Consider the following 21,212-nt stretch of genomic DNA (forward strand, 5'->3'; position numbering starts at 1 on the left):
GTCGTGTTCATCTCTCTATCTCCCTCTTGCTTTCTATCTCTCCCCTTTGGTAAACCCTGTGAGCATCTCCAAGGCACTGAGGACAAAAATATGTTCTCTGTCTTCAAAAATGTCCTAGTCTAGAGGAAACTGCCATAGACACAATTGATTGATGATCTGATGAATTAGCATCGTGTGAGTTACAATCCTGGCATGAATCAAGAACTAGAGAGACACACAGGAAGGAAGGAAGATGCCTCTCCTTGGTGAGGACAAAGAAGGCATGAGGAGAAGGGGACAGGGAAGCTCGCCTGGTGGACAATAGGCAAGGCAGTGGAGAAGGGCTGTGCTGGAAGAGGAAACAGACTGGGGAGGTGGAGTCAGTGCATAAGAGGCCACTGCAATAAGGTGTTGTAGGAGAAAAGGAAAGACAGATCAGTCACTGATGACCTCCCCGATCCCAGGTCTGCAGACAGAGCCGATCCCTTCTCTAAGCCTTGGCATCCCCTACCAACAAACAGTCCCTCCTGTTCCTTCTCTCCCAAGTCATCAAAACAGCTTCATGCCAAAACCACAGAGAGAACATTCTCAGGCCTAAGGCAGGCCTTCCCAGCACAGAATGTTTGGAGCCCTCTGTGGGAGAGCGTCTGGCCCCCTTAACTGTCCCCCTTCCCTCCGGGAGCCAAGGCGGGCACTGTGCACCTGCCCCTGAATTGTGTGTGGCAGTTGCCGGCCTGGAGCTGAGTGACACAGCAGGTGCCTCCAGCCTGAAGACAATTCCATATTTCAATGGAGCGTCGCCACCAAAGCTTATTATCTAGAGCAATAAAGTTTGGGATTAGGGGGATTCAGGATGATTGTGTGATTCTCCACAAAGCTTATCTTCTAATAGACCAGCTGCTTTATTAGGCCGCCCCCACCCGCACCAGGCCCTTCCCAAAGCATCCCAAGTCCCAGGCAGCCGAGGGGGGCCTTGAAGGCGGCAGTGGTAGACAGCTGGGGGTATCATATCACCCTCAGTCTCCATCTGCGAGTGTTAAATTACGGGCGGCTTCCAGCTGGGCACACCCCAGCTCCCACCTTCCTCCCACAAAGCCAGCATCATCGTCAGGCATCTGCCAAGGACACGATGTGGCTGCCCCTCCCCTGCTGGTCTCCACTCTTGAACTCTAAAAGGGCCAGGTCTAGGTATTTACTTGCTATTAGGGTTGTCACTGTCACAGTGTGGAATGCAGTGGAGTGGAGGCCTGGCGGGGGTGGGGGGCAATTTCTGTTGCAAACTGGGCTTTGCTGGGACTGTTCACTATAAACAAAAAAAGAAGATGGAATCATGTACCACAGAACCTCAAAGAAGCTGGCATGCTTACCAAGCTCCCACATATTTCTCCCAAAATGAAATTCATTAACCCTTGAGTGTTTTGGGGACCACCCCCACATGCTCCCTGATTCCCATGGCTCAGTTCCTTTTCTGATGGGAGCAGAGCATGTGACGGTGTCTCTCCAATCCCGTGTGGTCAGCAGCACTGAGGCCACTCTCCTTTCCTATCCCTCCCTGAAAGCCTCCTTTATCTTCAGCCTCTGAAAGACTAACTGTTCAGAGTAGGAATTTATATTGATAAGCATGCTGAAAGGAATATGGGGGACTGGGAATATCCCTGAAACATAATAAATGTTTCAAATAAATGAAACATTCTGAAAATGGAATTTTCGAAGATTCTGACAAGTACACAGCATCTGCTTGTGGATTTTAGGAAAACTTAGTCATAGAATTATTCAGAGTTCACATTTCAGCCATGGAGATGTTGTGTGCCTGTTGACAGCAGAGGTCTCTGTACAAGTTTGTTTTTTACTGTGTCTGTGTGTCTTTCACTAAAGAGAGAGTGTGGCTTAGATGTTCAGAGTAATTAATTGTAATATTGAGATAATAGTGGCTTTGAAATCCAGCTGTGCTTATATACATGCACTCTGTGCAGTTAGATGCTCCTGGGTTCAGATCTGCTTCCATCACTATCAGTTATGTGGCCTTGTTTTCTGATCTGCAAGCCATGGATTGTATTGCTTACTTTGCAGGACTGTGGTGAAGGTTAGGCATTTATGAGGCAAGTGCAGTGCCCAACATTTGGCAGGGGCTTAATAAGTGTTGGCTATTATTACTACTACTACTATTGCTTTTGTTATTGTTATTATGTGTGACCTATATAATAATCCTACTAATATGAGTGAAGGCAAGAATCATGGACTATGCATCTGGCATAATCAGACTGTTGTGAATGAATTGACTGTTGTGAATGAATTCAAGGGCAGGACCAGCAGTGACAAGAGTTACTGAAGTTCATCTGATCTGAGTTCTGTTCATTCATTTATTTGGGTTCCAAATTCTGAACCCCAACACTGTGCTAGGTGCTGGGAAAGCAGCAATGTGTTAGTCTGTTTTTGCTGCCATAAAGGAATCCCTGAGACTGGGTATTTTATAAAGAAAAGAGGTTTATTTAAATCACGGTTCTGGAAGCTTAACACCTGATGGAAGCTCCCAAGGCTTACAGCTTATACCCTCTGAAGCAGCAACCTAATCTATACCTTGAGCCAAGACTGGAATTGGAGCTGCCAGGATGCAGGAAGCAGTGTCCCAAGGATGTGCAGAGTAGTGGGGTCCCGAGTGTCACCCCCCCAAACCATTCTTTTCTCCTAAGCCTCTGGGCCTGTGATGGGAGGGGTGGTCTTGAAAATCTCTGAAATGCCTTCAAGGCCTTTTTCCCATTGTCTTGGTTATTAGCACTTGGCTCCCCTTCAGCCGTGCTAATCTGTCTAGCAAGTGGGTGCTCCACAGCCCACTCATATTTCTCTCCTGAAAACGTTCTTTCCTTCTCCACCACACAACCAGTTTGTGAATTTTCCAAACTTTTATCCTCTGCTTCCCTTTTAATTATAAATTTCCCAGTCTCAGATATTCCTTTATAGCAATGCAAATGAACTAACAGAAGCAATGAATAAGAAGGGGTCCTTGCCCCTCTACAACTCATCTTCTATTGAGAAAGAAAGAAGAAAAAATGAAAATAAGTTTAAAAAACCTCAAATTTTGATAAACCCTATGAAGAAAATCATCACGTAATGGGATAGAAGTTAGCTGGCAGGGCAGGGTGGAGTGGGTGAGTGACATTAAGGAGGGTGACTACAGGGAAACTTTCTGATAAGAAACCCAGTAAGTAAAGGTCTAAGTGATGTGGATGAGGCAGTCACATGAAGACCTGGGAGAAAAGTATTCAGGCAGAGAAAATAGCAGGTACAGAGCTTTTTGTATAAGAAGGTAGAAAAAAGGCCAGTATGGCCAGAGAATAGAGGAGGTAAGGAGAAAGATAGGGGATGAGGCAGGTGCTAACTCATCAACATCCTTGCAGGCCTTGATGAGAGTTAAGTTTTCATTATAATTACAATAAGAAGACAGTGGAAGGTTTTGGGGCGGGTGGCAAATGACATGATTGGATTGATATGTTGGAAAAGCCCATCTGGTGACTGTGTTCAGTAACAGTGCACTTGCATGAAGATCCCTCACAGCAGCAGACAACACAAATGCCACCTCCCACCCATCATGAAAATTTGGAAAGCCAAGCCAACAGGAAACTGAAGCTACAAAGACCCAGCCCCTAGAAAGCAACATAAACAAGACCAGAAAAAGCATGTGTTGAGGGCAAGTTCACATTGAAGTAAAACCATATTGACATTGATTACATTCCCTACCTGCTTAGGGGGTTTGCTTCACCTAAACTAGTACTTTGGGAATCTGTAAAAGCTTACAATTTAAGAAAAGCAAGAGATGACACCTGATTATCCTTTGAATTGGCTTCCATGTCTGTTGCTGTTTTCCCTAAGTTCCTGTCCTTTACACACACGTTACAAAACTTTGTCTCAATTCTTTGCTTTTAAAGGATTTGACTTTAACAAATTCACTTTGGGCACTTGCTTAGTAGAAAGGGAAATAAGTGACTCTCATCCTCTATGTTATAAAACTTTTAGGAGTATTATACACAGACACATAAGGGGCACACTGGTATGGCTTGTCATGTTGTGACAAATTCTTGTTATTTTGTGGTCTGGTGGAAAGCATATGGAATTAGCAATCAAGAAAGGTGAGATTTAGTTTTGGTTCTGCTTCTAACTAGCCATGCAAACTAGAACAAGAGATTTATTCTTTCAAGTCCAGTTTCATTTTGTCGTATGGACATAGAGTGATACTTCCTTTAAAAAGAACTAGGGTATCCTGGCCAGGCACGGTGGCTCATGCCTCCCAGCACTTTGGGAGGCTGAGGCGGGTGGATCGCAAGGTCAGGAGATCGAGACCATCCTAGCCAACATGGTGAAACCCGTCTCTACTAAAAATACAAAAATTAGCTGGGCGTGGTGTTGTGTACCTTTAGTCCCAGCTACTAGGGAGACTGAGGCAGGAGAATTGCTTGAACCAGAGGTTGCAGTGAGCCGAGGTCGTGCCACTGAACTCCAGTCTGGCAACCGAACAAGTCTGTCTAAAAAAAAAATAAAAATAAAAATAAAAAAACTTGGGTATCGTAAACATGGTTGAGAATCAAATGTAATTAAAAAAAATCCTCCTCAAAGACCAAACTAGATATTATTCGATCCACATTTTAAAATTTCCTAATGGTACTAATAGGAAAAATCCTCTCTCCATACCTTCTTTGTCATACTTTACACATGTTGCTAATAAACTTGGATATTGATTCCTGTTCTTACTACATAACATTACAGAGTAAAAGCAGATTTAAAGTGAGAAAGATTCTTGTGCACTAACATCAAGGAAATAAGATCACATGTCTGTGTGTATTGGGACTGTCTTTGTTTTTTGTAATCAGCATGATATCTAGCATGTAATAGGCACTCAATGTAGATGTTTGCTAAAATAAAATTGATGTCATCAATTGTCACTTTTTTTTAAGGCAGAAAACTGGAGGATTCAAATGGGATTAAATGAATGTCTAGGTCAGTTAGGGCAAGGGCAAAGAAACTGAAATGTCTTGTTCCTAAAATCGTGGTAGTAAAATACACAACCAAGTATTAATCTTGTACCTCAAAGAAATAGATTATGGACAATATGCTCTATTTTAAAAGGCAAGGAAGCCTTTTATATATCTCAACAATAAACTCATTTAGATTTTTAAAACTTAAACTGTTGATTATACAGAAAATAGAGTTATATAGAATAAATTATTGTTTATTTATACAGAAATATTTATTGATAACAAACTCTACACTGGGAAAAATAGGCATGGCATAGACAGACAAAATCCTTTGCCCTCATAAAATCCACATTCAATTGGTATAGTTAGAAACTGAGCAAGTAAACATGCAAATTTATAAGAAATTTACCTCAGAATCTTGGTGACTGAGGGTGTCGTTTAATAAAACCTCATAAGTCCATCTGAGGAATAATTAGAAAATTAAATGTAAATATGTTTAAAAGTTAAATGCACTCTAAAGATGTAAAGGTTTATTAAGTAGTAAAATTTATAAAGAAAACTGTCAGTTACTCATGTTCTGATTTACTATGTATCATTTGTGCAAAAGTAACTGCGGTTTTGCCATTACACCGATTCAAAAAAAAAATTAAGTGAAAAAATCAAATTGCAGGAGTATGTAGTACAGTACACATATATATAGTATGACTTCACTCTTGATTATGTATTGAACATCTCTTCAAGGGCTCTCTCTTAAAAAAACACATACAATGTTTTATTTTATTTTATAAGGGACTTGTATTGCTATTGTAATTTAAGTGTTTCTAATGCAAAAAAAAAAAATAGTCAATGGAATGTTCATGGGCCTCCATAAATAGGCATGTGTGTGTTCAAAAGAATCAGAATGTGTGTAAGATGGCAGCCATTAAACATGAAAAGTCTGCTGTATCCAGCTTGGGTAATGAGGTAGAGAGAAAAATTCATCAAGATGAACTTGGAGATAATTCCTTTAGCACAGAAGGCAGAAACATTAATTGATGGATGTGATACCCACGCAGGACAACACATTTAGCTCCCGAACATGACAGCTTCAGTTGGCCAAAGTAAAAATGAAATGAAATGAAATGAAAGCCTCTTGAATTGAGGTATTGGGGAAGAAGAGAAAGATGACTTTATTGGATACCAAACATCTATTTTTCATTCATACAAGAACGTCAATCTAATTAGGAAATATCGTAGTCATGATCCTTGGGACAAAAATCAGGACAGGATCTCCCTTTTCTCTTTCTTCTTTTCTTTGTATCTTTTAAAAACTATTATTATTAAATAACTTCAGGCCAGGCACAGTGGCTCATACCTGTAATCCCAGTGCTTTGGGAGGCTGAGGCAGGGGGATTGCTTGAGGCCAGGAGTTCAAGACCAGCCTGGGCAACACAGAGAGAGATCCTCTCTACAAAAAAAAATTTTTTTTTTAAATTGCCAGGAGTGGTGGTACATGCCTTTAGTTCAAGCTACTTGGGAGGCTGAGGCAAGAGCATTGCTTGATAATGATAGTTGATGGTTACCATGAGTTATTATTGTGCCACTGCACTCCAGTCTTGGTGACAGAATAAGATCTTGTATCTGAAAAAATTAATGAATTTAAATAAATAAATAACTTCACTCAAGGTGAAGTATAAAAAGAAAAAAAAAGTTATCTTTTCATGAGAAGCTATTTCCCTTGGAAAATGCTACAAAAATCTCTGCTTGTGTTTTCTCAGATGGGTGACTTAAGAAACATGGTCATGATTTTAAAGATCATAGTCAAGGTGAATAAATCTTACTCTGAACTCACCCTGAGCCTCACATTACTACAGAAGAAAACAAATCTTCCTGATCCTGACAAATCCAAATTGAAGACTGCCTGCCTAGACAAATCCCAGCTTATCAATCAGGCGGCTGGGAGGAAGCTAATCCAACCACTGGACCCCCTGCGCCCCAGCCTGCCTGGCATTCACTGCTCTCTCTTTTGCTCTATGTTTCTCTCCTCTGAGTACACAGGTTATTCAAATGGTGTGCCCATTTTAGACCAACAGACAACCCAAACAACCAGAAAAAACAAAAAACAACAATAACAACAGCAACAACAAAAAACAGGCAGAGGTGAGAAGAATGCTTACGGTGCTTATGAACAAAATTCAAGATGTTTTCCTCCCAACAATTTGCATTTGCTTGGAGCAAAAGAAACTGACCCTAAAGGATAAATGGGAGGCAGAGGGTTGAAGTTAAACTGAGCTGGGTTGCAATCCTAGTCTCTGATAAAACAGACTTTAAACAAACAAACATCAAAAGAGACAAAGAAGGCCATTACATAATAGTAAAGGGATCAATTCATCAAGAAGAGCTAAGTATCCTAAATATATTGGCACCCAATACAGGAGCACCCAGATTCATAAAGCAAGTCCTTAGAGACTTACAAAGAGACTTAGACTCCCATACAATAATAATGGGAGACTTTAACACCCCACTGTCAACATTAGACAGATCAACGGGACAGAAAGTTAACAAGGATATCCAGGAATTGAACTCAACTCTGCACCAAGTGGACCTAATAGACATCTACAGAACTCTCCACAACAAATCAACAGAATATACAATCTTCTCAGCACCACATCCCACTTATTCCAAAATTGACCACATAGTTGGAAGTAAAGCACTCCTCAGCAAATGTACAGGAACAGAAATTATAACAAACTGTCTCTCAGACCACAGTGCAATCAAACTAGAACTCAGGACTAAGAAACTCAATCAAAACCGCTCAACTACATGGAAACTGAACAACCTGCTCCTGAATGACTACTGGGTATATAACGAAATGAAGGCAGAAATAAAGATGTTCTTTGAAACCAATGATAACAAAGATACAACATACCAGAATCTCTGGGACACATTTAAAGCAGTGTGTGGAGGGAAATTTATAGCACTAAATGCCCACAAGAGAAAGCAGAAAAGATCTAAAATTGACACCCTAACATCGCAATTAAAAGAACTAGAGAAGCAAGAGCAAACACATTCAAAAGCTAGCAGAAGGCAAGAAATAACTAAGATCAGAGCAGAACTGAAGGAGATAGAGACACCAAAAATCCCTCCAAAAAAATCATTGAATCCAGGAGTTGGTTTTTTGAAAAGATCAACAAAATTGATAGACCGCTAGCAAGACAAATAAAGAAGAAAAGAGGGAAGAATCAAATAGACGCAATAAAAAATGATAAAGGGGATATCACTACGACCCCACAGATATACAAACTACCATCAGAGAACACTAAAAACACCCCTATGCAAATAAACTAGAAAACCTAGAAGAAATGGATAAATTCCTGGACACTTACACTCTCCCAAGACTAAACCAGGAAGAAATTGAATCCCTGAATAGACCAATAGCAGGCTCTGAAATTGAGGCAATAATTAATAGCCTACCAACCAAAAAAAGTCCAGGACCAGATGGATTCACAGCTGAATTCTACCAAAGGTACAAGGAGGAGCTGGTACCATTCCTTCTGAAACTATTCCAATCAACAGAAAAAGAGGGAATCCTCCCTAACTCATTTAATGAGGCCAACATCATCCTGATACCAAAGTCTGGCAGAGACACAACAAAAAAAGAGAATTTTAGACCAATATGCCTGATGAACATCGATGCACAAATCCTCAATAAAATACTGGCAAACCGAATCCAGCAGCACATCAAAAAGCTTATCCACCATGATCAAGTGGGCTTCATCCCTGGGATGCAAGGCTGGTTCAACATATGCAAATCAATAAATGTAATCCAGCATATAAACAGAACCAAAGACAAAAACCACATGATTATCGCAATAGATGCAGAAAAGGCCTTTGACAAAATTCAACAGTCCTTCATGCTAGAAACTCTCAATAAATTTGGTATTGATGGAACGTATCTCAAAATAATAACAGCTATTTATGAGAAACCCACAGCCAATATCATACTGAATGGACAAAAACTGGAAGCATTCCCTTTGAAAACTGGCACAAGACAGGGATGCCCTCTCTCACCACTCCTATTCAACATAGTGTTGGAAGTTCTGGCTAGGGCAATCAGGCAAGAGAAAGAAATCAAGCATATTCAGTTAGGAAAAGAAGTCAAATTGTCCCTGTTTGCAGATGACATCATTGTGTATTTAAAAAACCCCATCATCTCAGCCCAAAATCTCCTTAAGTTGATAAGCAACTTCAGCAAAGTCTCAGGATACAAAATCAATGTGCAAAAATCACAAGCATTCTTATACACCAATAACAGACAAACAGAGAACCAAATCATGAATGAACTCTCATTCACAATAGCTTCAAAGAGAATAAAATATCTAGGAATCCAACTTACAAGGGATGTAAAGGACCTCTTCAAGGAGAACTACAAACCACTGCTCAGTGAAATAAAAGAGGACACAAACAAATGGAAGAACATACCATGCTCATGGATAGGAAGAATCAATATTGTGAAAATGGCCATACTGCCCAAGGTAATTTATAGATTCAGTGCCATCCCCATTAAGCTACCAATGACTTTCTTCACAGAATTGGAAAAAAACTGCTTTAAAGTTCATATGGAACCAAAAAAGAGCTGCATTGCCAAGACAATCCTAAGCCAAAAGAACAAAGTTGGAGGCATATCACTAACTGACTTCAAACTCTACTACAAGGCTACAGTAACCAAAACCGCACAGTACTGGTACCAAAACAGAGATATAGACCAATGGAATAGAACAGAGCCCTCAGAAATCATACCACACATCTACAGCCATCTGATCTTTGACAAACCTGACAAAAACAAGAAATGGGGAAAGGATTCCCTATTTAATAAATGGTGCTGGGAAAATTGGCTAGCCATAAGTAGAAAGCTAAAACTGTATCCTTTCCTTACTCCTTATATGAAAATTAATTCAAGATGGATTAGAGACTTAAATGTGAGACCTAAAACCATAAAAACCCTAGAAGAAAACCTAGGTAATACCATTCAGGACATAGGCATGGGCAAGGACTTCACGTCTAAAACACCAAAAGCAACAGCAACAAAAGCCAAAATTGACAAATGGGATCTCATTAAACTAAAGAGCTTCTGCACAGCAAAAGCAACTACCATCAGAGTGAACAGGCAACCTACAGAATGGGAGAAAACTTTTGCAATCTACTCATCTGACAAAGGGCTAATATCCAGAACCTACAAAGAACTCAAACAAATTTACAAGAAAAAAACAAATATCCCCATCAAAAAGTGTGCAAAGGATATGAACAGACACTTCTCAAAAGAAGACATACAGACAACAGACACATGAAAAAATGCTCATTATCACTTGCCATCAGAGAAATGCAAATCAAAACCACAATGAGATACCATCTCACACCAGTTAGAATGGCAATCATTAAAAAATCAGGAAACAACAGGTGCTGGAGAGGATGTGGAGAAATAGGAACACTTTTACACTGTTGATGGGACTGTAAACTAGTTCAACCATTGTGGAAAACAGTGTGGTGATTCCTCAAGGATCTAGAACTAGAAATACCATTTGACCCAGCCATCCCATTACTGGGTATATACCCAAAGGATTATAAATCATGCTGCTATAAAGACACATGCACACATATGTTTACTGCAGCACTATTCGCAATAGCAAAGACTTGGAATCAACCCAAATGTCCATCAGTGACAGACTGGATTAAGAAAAAGTGGCACATATACACCATGGAATACTATGCAGCCATAAAAAGGATGAGTTCATGTCATTCTCAGCAAACTATCGCAAGAACAGAAAACCAAATACCGCATGTTCTCACTCATAGGTGGGAACTGAACAATGAGATCACTTGGACACAGGAAGGGGAACATCACACACTTGGGCCTGTTGTGGGAATGGGGGAGGGGGGAAGGATAGCATTAGGAGATATACCTAATGTAAATGATGAGTTAATGGGTGCAGCACACCAACATGGCACATGTATACATATGTAACAAACCTGCAGGTTGTGCACATGTACCCTAGAACTTAAAGTACAATAAAAAATAAAAATGAAAATATATAAACAGAGCTGGGTTTAAGCTCTGATTCAGCTCTGTGCTAGCTGTGCAACATTAGGGAATTTACTTCATCTCCTGTGGCCTCAGCTTTCTTTTCTGTGTATTGGAGGTAATCATATCTACCTGGGCATTACGTGAAGATTAAGTGAGAAGATGCAAGTCAAGGGTTTGGCACAGCTTGTCACGTAGTAAGCACTCAATGTTTGAAAGTATTATTACTGAGAGAAAAGCAGTTCAATTCTGAGTTGAGATTCTGAAGGATATTTGTATAATTGACCAAAGAACATCCTGGAGTATGAGATTGTTCCAGAATGGCTTGGGTAGGAATGTAAAAATGGGTAGTTTTTTCCCTGTTGCTAAATCATAGTTCCACAGATGTACTGAAAGCTTTAGGTGAATTATATAATTTCTCTGGGTTTGGATATCATTGTCTTTAAATAGATAATATTTATACCTAATTCGAATGAACTCAGAGATCATGTAGCTTTGCCTTAGAGTAACGTCACATATCATAAGCACTGATTTCAACAGCCCAAAAGTTGTTGAAAAGATATTCTGTTCTTTGCTGGAATCCTGCAGACTTTATAGAGGATTTAATACTTGGTTTACAGCAATATTAAATCAACCTTTGCACTTTCCCATCCACTTAATTTACTCCCTGCAGCTGCTCCAAAGACTCTCTCCTCAAATACTATGAAAAACTAAACCCATCCTCCACCACCATCTCCATGTCATTCTTCCACTCTTTACCCCTCTCTTCTATCAGCATCTTATTAATTATCTCAATGTTTGGCCTCTCTCCCAGCAAGAAAGAATCCTTCTCCTTCGAAAGGGAGGAATACAAGGAAAGTTGAGGTGGCTATTACAGATGTCTCTTTGTTGGGCTAGAAGTCTATGAATATTAAAAATGTTTATGCTGTCATAGCTGCCTCATAAAGTTGTTACGATTAAATGAGATAATGTATATAGAATTTAAGCAAAGTGCTTGGACGCAGCAAGTGCTCAATAAATTGTATTTTTTATTACTATTACCTTTGGGCTGATGATGGTTCATGCTCAGCAAATAGTATAAATCAGTAAAAGAAACAAGCAACAAAGTTAGAATGCAGAGACCAGAGTTCAACCCTGTTCATAGATATTGATTTTATGATCCTTATGTTTGACATCTTACTTGTCTATACTGTTGTACCTACTTGTTCCTTCTTGTCTTAGCCTGACTTCCTTAGAAATGACCCTTTGTTTTCCTGGGGAACCAATCAGGATTTTAACTGCCCTGTTCCTCCCTGTCTAATCGTGACCCTTATCCTGGAATTCACAATATTTTAGATTATATCAGCGTATCTTAATGAAGATCTTTAGCCATGAGTACTCTTTCATGATAGTCTCTGGATTATCCTGATATAGGAATAAGGAATATTTCCTACCAAATCATTTGCCTAGCCTCCTGATAATCTAAACTTCTGTTTTCCATGTTTAGCTGAGTAAGTAGTACAGGAAGTTCCAGGTTATTGCAGTCTTAACTAATATCCTCAAACAATGAGGCGTCGATTCTGGTCTGCTTGCAGACAAACTTCAGAATAAACAAGTAGAATGTTTATCTGCCGTGCTTTCCTCTGAGCATTTTCTGGTAATATTCTTGGGAACTGGTCTCATAGTAACTGATACACTTGATTGAAGAAACTCCCACCCCTTGCCTACACACATACTTTTAAAAATCAAGCTTCAGTTTTGGTAAAGGTTTATTGATATAGTCCAACTCTGACAGCCCCAGTTCTACTGCAAGACCTGTTCAGAGGTGAAATGGACTTAGTAATTCCTTCAACTTTCATTCCTCAGCCAGATTGTGGAGTCTATCAATTATCCCAGCATTGTTAGTCAGGTGAATTAATTGGTACATTTGACAAGGACAGCTATTACCCTATGTTGTTCTGACAGCTGGTTTTGATATCAGGAATTTGTCAACCTCCCCTTCACGGGAGCAATGGGAGGGATGGTTGAGTGAATCAAGAGAGGACATTCAGAATTTTCCCCCCACCCTCAGCAGCTGCAGCTACCCCTCCTCCTAAATAGAACTGCCGACATTCTTAACCTGAGCATCCTAGCACATGACAGACTTTCACAGTGCAACAATCTATACCAAATGGGGTTGAAAAAATTAAAAAAAAAAAAAAAACAGAAAAGTTGGTAAAGTTATTAATACCAAACTGGGAATATTCTAGTAATGATTTTAGTGAGTTTCAGACACTAGCTGTACTCACCATACTCTACTTTCTTGGATTCATTCATCTGACATGAGTGGGTTTTTCATTTCCATTAGTAGATAAGGTGGCTTGAAGGTGGTCATACATGCAGCAAGTTGTAGTCAACTTTATCTGAGAAGATGTTCGAAACATAAAGGTGCAAACAATAAATATCTCTTAGGGTCCTTTTCAGCTTTATGATTCTTATGATTCAAAAACCATTTGTATTTTCTACAACCACTTTTTGGAATTATTGTAGCCAAGTGACTTGGGCTAGTGAAAAAAAAAACATAACAAGACAAAACAAGAAGCAGGATAACATAATGACTTTCTGTGTGATTTTGAAGAAGTTACAATCTTTCTGTGGAATTCTACAACATGCCTGTAAGATGGGGAAACTAGCCATTCTACAGCTTTCAAATACAATTTTCCAAGACAAGGGAGGTAGTAAGACTGGGATAGAAATTTGAACTCTTTGGAAGACAAGCACAGTTAACCCAAGTCATTACTCTCGCATTCCTCCTGGGTTTTTTTCTGGGTGCGAAAGAAGAACCAAAGTGCTGATTTCATTGGGACGCTGTAAGGCCAGGTGTTAATCGCGCTATGCTACAGTCATTTGCTATAACTAGTCTCAGACATTAATGCTGACCATGTGAGTTAACAACTCAGTAGGTCTGGGATTGTCCAGGGTTGAGCAAGAAGTGCTGAGCAGTAAATGTAATCCACAATCCATAAAATTAAGCCTGGTGGAAAAATGCAGTTCAAGGACATTTAAAACAGTTAAGCAAGAGGAAAAGCAAAACTGATGTTCAGTTACATTTTCTGGGTGGCATGTTGGGCTCACGGTGTGGAAGTGACCCTTTGAAAAGGTTAATGTCAAAGCAACTGCCTCCACCGTTAGTGAGTCGCTGAGCCTTTCCCTCAGGACGTGATTAGGTCTTTGAGAAGCTTGTAGAGGTGTTTCTGGAAGCTGTCTGCTGTGGATACTCTCTCAACTGCTGAACATGCGATGTTATTAATCTCACTTCTGAGCCCTCAGTTCCTCTTCCTAAAAAGATTGTTGTTTCTTGTTTTCTGCTCTCATTATTCCCATCTCTCTCAGCACCCTCTCCAAGATTCTACTGTGAGAACAAAGTTGGAGACATAAGGAAGAGCACGAGAGTACGACAGACAGGTAGAAGCAGAGATTCTGCAGCGTGGTATCTCTGAAAGCTCATTAACACCCAGTCTTCTAAGCTTGAGCCTAGGAGACGATGGCCATGTGTAATGACTGTGCAGCCTCTACTTAAGTAGCTCCACTGTCATGGAGCTCATTGCTTCTTATAGCTTCCCTCTGCATCTTCGGAAGCCTCTGAATATAAAAATATATTTTTAAAGTGACCTGAAATCTGTCCTCCTGTAACTCCCATCATTAAAGTTCTAGCCTTCTGCTACTGTATAAAACAAATCTAACCATCTTTGCCTAACAGCACTTTGAAAATAGCTAACCCAGGCCTCACGAACAGGGATGAATTCAAGTTTTATGAGAGCTGACATTTATACAATTTGAGGTTCTCTTTAAGAAAACTAATATAAAAGTACTTACAAAGTTAGGTGCAAAAGTAATTTTATTTTAAATCGAAAAACATAATGAAGTATAGATTTTAAAAAGCTAACAATAATCCAGACGTCACAAAAGTCAGAAAAATAACATGATAATATTATTAATTGCCCAACAAATCTCTTTATTATGTTTATTTCCTACATTTTTTGAATCAATTCTTATTTAACAATCATTTTGTAATATTATTTTCTAAAGCAAAAATAAAAAGATAATTCAATCTTGTCTTTATCATCAGAATTTGTTTTTTTACTTTTGGTAGGTTAGAAAAGGTTTTTTAGCTACATCAGTTGTGATGGGTAATATCAATACATTTTTAGGATTGTTGTCAAATTCGGGCAAGCCTCTACATGTTTCTTTTAAATCTGAGCTCTAAGATTTGGAAGAATTTTCCATAGACCAACTTCTGGCTCTAAACATTTCACACCTTGCTTCTCTACACTAGTCATAAACATCTGATGTCAGGTACTATATGACACTGGTAACGCACACAGCTTCTGGTCTTGTATCTTCATGACACAGTTGACGATGGGTGAGCCAGCACAGTCAAGGAAAGAAATATTCCTGGAAGACATTTTTACCCCAGGACAGCTAAACCTACTTAACTGTGTACAGAAGTGAATGTAAACCACAAAAATATATCCTACTACAATCAAACTGCACTCAAACTATATGTATCTTCATCTCAAGTTCTCCCTAGCTGGAGCTGAAAATACCCATGGCTGCTCCATTGCCCTCTGAAACAAAAGGGCATGTGAGGGAGGGGGAACCCAAGTGGAAAGAGACAATAGCCTTAACCAGTTGTAGTGACAATATCTTACTTTTGAAATGCTATTAAAACGGGTGACCATGTGAACTTATTGTTGGCCCTCTCCCTAGGTCTTAGGAGGGACTTGTGTAAATAAGAGGTCCTTAAGCTTAAGCTTCATTGACTTCACAGAAATCTGCCTCTGCCTGTGAGTCCCTGAAACAAAAAACAATCCACTTGGACAAAGAGACTCCAGTTCCCCTTACAATAAGTCCTGGGGGCTGGTGAGGAGTGATAAAACCAATAGCTTTGCATAGGATCAGGAAGCGAACCAGTCACGTGCCCTGTAATAGCCACGACATTTGGACATGGCAGAAAGCATGATATGCATTTACTGGCAAATTGACTGATCCACACTTTTGGGGCTGTTGTATCTTCTTCCAGTAAAAGTCCTTGCATCCTCAAGGCTTTAACTATGGAATGCAAAACTGGTGTTAAATTGTATCTTATAAGCCAGAATCAACCATGGTTTCAAGAATCAATATTACTTAGGAGGGAAAAATGTGTGTGCTAGTCACATAACATTTCCATTGAGCATATAACCATTTAGCTTCCTGTTTCTTGTCTATGGCATGAGAAGGGAAAGGCTATCTAGAAACTAGATACATTTAGATGAATAGATGATGTTACCTCTCTCCTTTTGCACTTAATATATCTTGGGTCATATTGTTTATTCATTTATTTATTTTAAAAAGAATGTATTTTACCATCCCAACTCAGCTTCAAATGTCTCAGGGATAGGATTATGTCATATTCTTAAAAAATTATTTTTGTATCCTCAACATTTTTAATATACCCTGTACATAGCAGACATCATACAACATTATTAATGAGAACTTTTTACATATATTTAAAGTACTCTGTAGAGTTTAACAATTGAGACAAAAATTGATTTGTATCTTTTTTCTCATACTGTTCCTCTTTTTTCCCTTTCTCCCCTTTCTTCCTCTATCCTTATGCCTTAATTCATCCCTCTGTCTTTTATCCTCTTATTTTCACCAAGTTCAGCGCTTTGGAAACAGAAACAGTTTGACTCCTGGCTTTGCCACTTACTGGCTGTGTGGCTTTGGGCAAGAGAGTTAACCATTTGAGCTAGAGTTCCTGCACCTACAAGATGGGGCTAATAAGAGATCTTCTCAAAATTGTGTTCAGTTGATAAAAGAATGCAGTGAGTCTCAACCCTTTTGGAACAAATGCTATAATAATTTTATTGCAATTGTTTTGCAAATACCTCCTTTGCTATCTTGAGAGAAAATTCATAAATTATGGAACCTACATACACACATAATAAAAAATCTATATAGTGCCCATGTGTGACATAAAGATATAAAAGAAATTTATAACGAAATAAATTTTAAATGCTGAGGCACAACTACACTAGATAATATAACTAAGTGATGTGATTTTGCACCTACATTTTTCACCATATATATGACAGGTACAAATGGAGACCAGTATGGGCATATAGTACTAATACTCAAGTGTCACAGAGCACAAAATAAAGTGCGGTCTTCCTTCAGCTTACATCATATTGCATTCCTGGAAAGTTATATGTATGTAAAAACCATGAATGTAAAAACTAGGCAAAAAATACTTTGTAAGTAAAATGAATGCAAGTTCTAGGCCTAGATAGTCGCAAACAAGTTTTTAACCTTCATAGCTGTTCCAATGGGCCCTTTGAAATTCAGGTAGCATGAAGGATAATTCTTCCTCATGCACAACTGTTTCAGCCATTGCAGGTTATAGAACATAATGCATTTTTGGTTCCCACTTGTATAGTTTTTTCCAACACCAACTGAGTGTCCAACAATTCAATTCAATTCTGACACTATCTGGGATTAGTACAGATACCACAGGTTAAGGACGTAGTCCCACGAAACAGTCCCACTTCAGATGCCAGCTGCAAATGGGGTGCCCAAGCTACCCAGATGTCTATTCAACCAACTACAAATATAGGGGTTGCCACCCTTCAAAATTCACTATAACAACTCATAGAGGTCAGGAAAGTGCTATACTTACTATTACAAGTTTGTTATAAAGGATACATTCAGAAACAGCTAAATGGAAGAGATGTGTAGGGCAAAGTTTGCGGTGGGAGAGAGGGAGGGGCAGAGCTTTCATGCCCTCTCTGGCCTGGCACACCTCCCTCCTGGCACATTGATGTGTCCACCAACCAGGAAGCTCTCCAAACCCTGTTGTTTAGAGACTTTCTTGGAGGTTTTATAACAGAGGCATGATTGATTAAATCACTGACTATTGGTGACTGAACTGAAATCTCTTAGCTTCTCTCTCTTTCCAGAGGTTAGAGAGGGCTGGTGCAGAGGGGTGGGAGTAAGCTGGAAGTTCCAACCCTCTCATCATGGCTTGGTCTTTGTGGTGACCAGCTCCTATCCTGAAGCTATCTAGCCCTGGCCCTTCACACCAAGAAACATCTCATGAGCATACAAAAGATAATTATCACTCGGGAGATTAAGAGTTTTAGAAGCCATGTGCCAGAAACAGGGGACAAAAATAAAAATATTTATTTTTATTATATAATATACCACCTCATAAATGGCAGCAGTACTCTTCAATTTTTATGACAACAAAAAGGTGGTTCCACAAATTTTCAAAATGCCATTTGGGGGTGGCATCCCTTTGACTGAGAGCCACTAAAATAATACATCTCTGGGGTTCCGGCCTGTAATCTCAACACTTTGGGAGGGTAAGGCAGGAGGATCACTTGAGGCCAGGAGTTTGGGACCACCCTGGGGAAATAGAGAGATCCCCATCTCTACAAAAAATTTAAAAATTAGCCAGGCATGGTAGTGCATGTACCTGTAGTCCCAGCTCATTGGGAGGCTGAGGTGGGAGGATCACTGGAGCCCAGGAGTTTAAGATTACCCTGAACTATGATCATGCCACTGCACTCCAGCCTGTGTGACAGAGGAAGACTATGCCTATAACAATAATAATAATAATAATACATTCTCTAAGTAGCTAGTGTAGTGCATAGATTATAGTAGAATTGCAATCCAAATTAGCTGTTTTCCTTTTTCCCTTCCTGTCTTTTTCCTCCCCATCCGTTGCATGTGCCCTGAAGCTCTGAGGAATTGCAAAAGGTAGAAAAACAACTATTTCCAAATCACTCCATTGGGGATAAAGCAATGAGAAAAACAAACATCAGTTAACTATAAAAAAAAATCTATTCCGATCCATGGACCCTTAGATATTCTTTCTGTCCTGCAAGACATCTGTACTCTATCAAGGCACACACCCACCTGATTAACTTATTGGTAGATGGGAACTTCATCATGTTCAGATAATTTAGAAGAAGTAGCTGCCAAAAGATTAAGGAAATAGTCTTGGTTGTGTTTGCTTTGAATGGTGTTGAAATCAAAGGTGACATCAGACTTCCCTATGGGCTTCTGTTTAGTTTCATAGGGAAACTAAAAAGGAATTGCCTGTTAAGGGAAGAACACATTTGGCAACAGGAATTCTAGTGAGTACCTTTGGGGTACTGACAATAACCAGTGCCAACTGATTCCTGGTTCGAAGGAGTATGTGTCCTTTGGGGAATGACCACAAAACTTTCAACTTGAGGCTGGAGGCAAGAAGGGGCTTTGGAAAAGATAAGGTGATAATAAATTGAGTTAATTAGAATTCTTTCTGGAACTCATTTTGATGCTCTTATCTGCCAGCTCAGCGTGCCTTATGGATGTTAACTCCTTTATCCTCATAACTTTTCTCTGAATTCATTACAGAACAGAGACACGATAGTATTTCAAAAGACAAAGTATTTCAGAGGGCAAAAAGAACAATTGTGGTGAACATACAGGTGAATGGGTGAAAATCTCTCAGACTCTTTGTTCTTATGGAAGTGGTGGTGCCTTGATGAGATAATGTTGAGAAAAAAAAATCAGACACCTATCGAGGTTTTCATTAAATTATCACTTGGCATTTGATATATTATGAATATAATAATAATAATAACATGTCTCCTTAGTGCCATGTATTGAAACAAGCATTTCAAATCCTCATAGCAGTGCAAGGTAGGTTTTATCTCATTTTACAGATGAGAAAAACCAGGCTCCGGGAGGTTAAATACTTTTCCAGAGGTCCCACAGCTCAAAAGAAGACACTGAAACTAGGTGGGAATGGAATCCACCTGACTTCAGAGTGCTCGGGTTTTCCACTTCCCTACTCTCTCTGGTTTAAAATCTCCTAAAGTAAGCTCTTCCTCTCTTTTGTGCTGCAGTAATGCCTAAGACTTTCAGGGATGGGACAGGCACATGTTTAAAAATATGCATAAAATTTATAAGCAAAATAAAAGTTTAGTCAATTTGATCACATAAAAATAAAGAAAAAGTTTGCAGGACAAAAAACACCATATTAAAAAGACCAAAAGATAACCAAAACTAGGGATGAAATATTTGCGACATATAACACAGACAAAAATTGATCTACTTGTTACATAAAGAACTCTTGAAAATTGAGGGATAAAGGACAAAAAGTATGCTAAGAAAATGAAAAAAAAAAAAAAGACATGAACAGACCGTTCACACAAAAATATAGAAAATGGCCCTTAGATATACAAAAAAAGTTCAGACCACCAATCATTATTAGATAAATGCAAATTAAACCAATACTTAACTTACATACCTTTTCTCACCTATTAGATCGGTGAAAATTAACAAGCAGACAACATATTCTGTTGGCAAGACTGTAGAGAAACAAGCATTCTCCTGCATTGCTGATGAGGATGCAAACTGGCACAGCCGTTCTTGGTGATAATTTGGCAATGCTTGACAAAACTACATACACACTTAGTTTTGACCCAGGAATTCCAGTTCTAGAAATCTACACTGAAAATATATGTTCAGTAATATGTAAATACATAAATGAAAGGTTATTCATTTTAGCATTGGTTGTAATTGCAAAATATTAGGAAGAAAAAGGCTCAGATAGGAGAGTGGTTTGGTTGAATAAACTATGGCTCATTCACTCAGTAGAGTACCATGTAACTGTAAAAAAACAGAGTAATTTTTATATATCCTGTTACATTAAAAAAACAAAGCATAAAGTGTATTTATAGCATACTAACCTTCATGTTTTTAAAGAAAGACAGAGATATCAGAAAACATATTGGGATCTGCTAAGTTGTGAAAAAGAAATACAGGAAGGATAAACTAGACACTACTGGCAATAGTTACTGAAAGGGTCAATGGCAACAGGGTCAAAAGAATGGGGCACTGGGTATGGGGTAGCAAGGATGATGGAAAATGACTCTTCTCCGAGTATATCATTTTTAGTGTCTAGCTCTGACTCTTAGTATATTTAGCATATCTCCAGAACAAATTTAAAAATTTAAAATCAACCAAGATGTGAGGAGATTCCCAATGAAATACAAACAATAAACGTGATTCCAATATATGACAAATTAATAATACAACTATGCCAAAGGAGAGGAGAAGAAAAGAACTAACCTAAGTAACTTTGTCAAACCATGTTTTGACTGTATATTATAAGGCTAAAAATGAAATGAATTCTACACAAATATTGTATTCAAATT

At 38.9% G+C, this 21,212-nt stretch overlaps 1 protein-coding gene and 1 long non-coding RNA gene across 3 annotated transcripts in view; one reads left to right on the forward strand and one right to left on the reverse strand.

Moving 5' to 3' along the window:
• LOC105471482 (metallophosphoesterase domain containing 2) overlaps positions 1-5,311 on the forward strand; it is a 204,548-nt gene extending 199,237 nt beyond the window's left edge. Inside the window, exon 6 of the mRNA XM_011723963.3 lies at positions 49-5,311. Within this exon, the coding sequence (XP_011722265.1) occupies positions 49-118 (70 nt within the window). The 3' untranslated portion in view covers positions 119-5,311. The remainder of the gene's footprint in view (positions 1-48) is intronic.
• Positions 1-21,212, reverse strand: part of LOC105471484 (uncharacterized) — a 59,556-nt gene that overhangs the window by 21,518 nt on the left and 16,826 nt on the right. Inside the window, exons 2-3 of one of the 2 annotated variants that reach the window (XR_011610724.1) lie at positions 13,272-13,385; positions 5,356-5,407 (exon numbers count right to left, since the gene is read on the reverse strand). This is a non-coding gene — a long non-coding RNA (uncharacterized lncRNA). The remainder of the gene's footprint in view (positions 1-5,355; positions 5,408-13,271; positions 13,386-21,212) is intronic. The other variant, XR_011610723.1, reaches the window with a different exon arrangement.

Source organism: Macaca nemestrina, chromosome 12 (genome assembly GCF_043159975.1).
Source record: "Macaca nemestrina isolate mMacNem1 chromosome 12, mMacNem.hap1, whole genome shotgun sequence".
Lineage (NCBI taxonomy): Eukaryota > Metazoa > Chordata > Mammalia > Primates > Cercopithecidae > Macaca > Macaca nemestrina.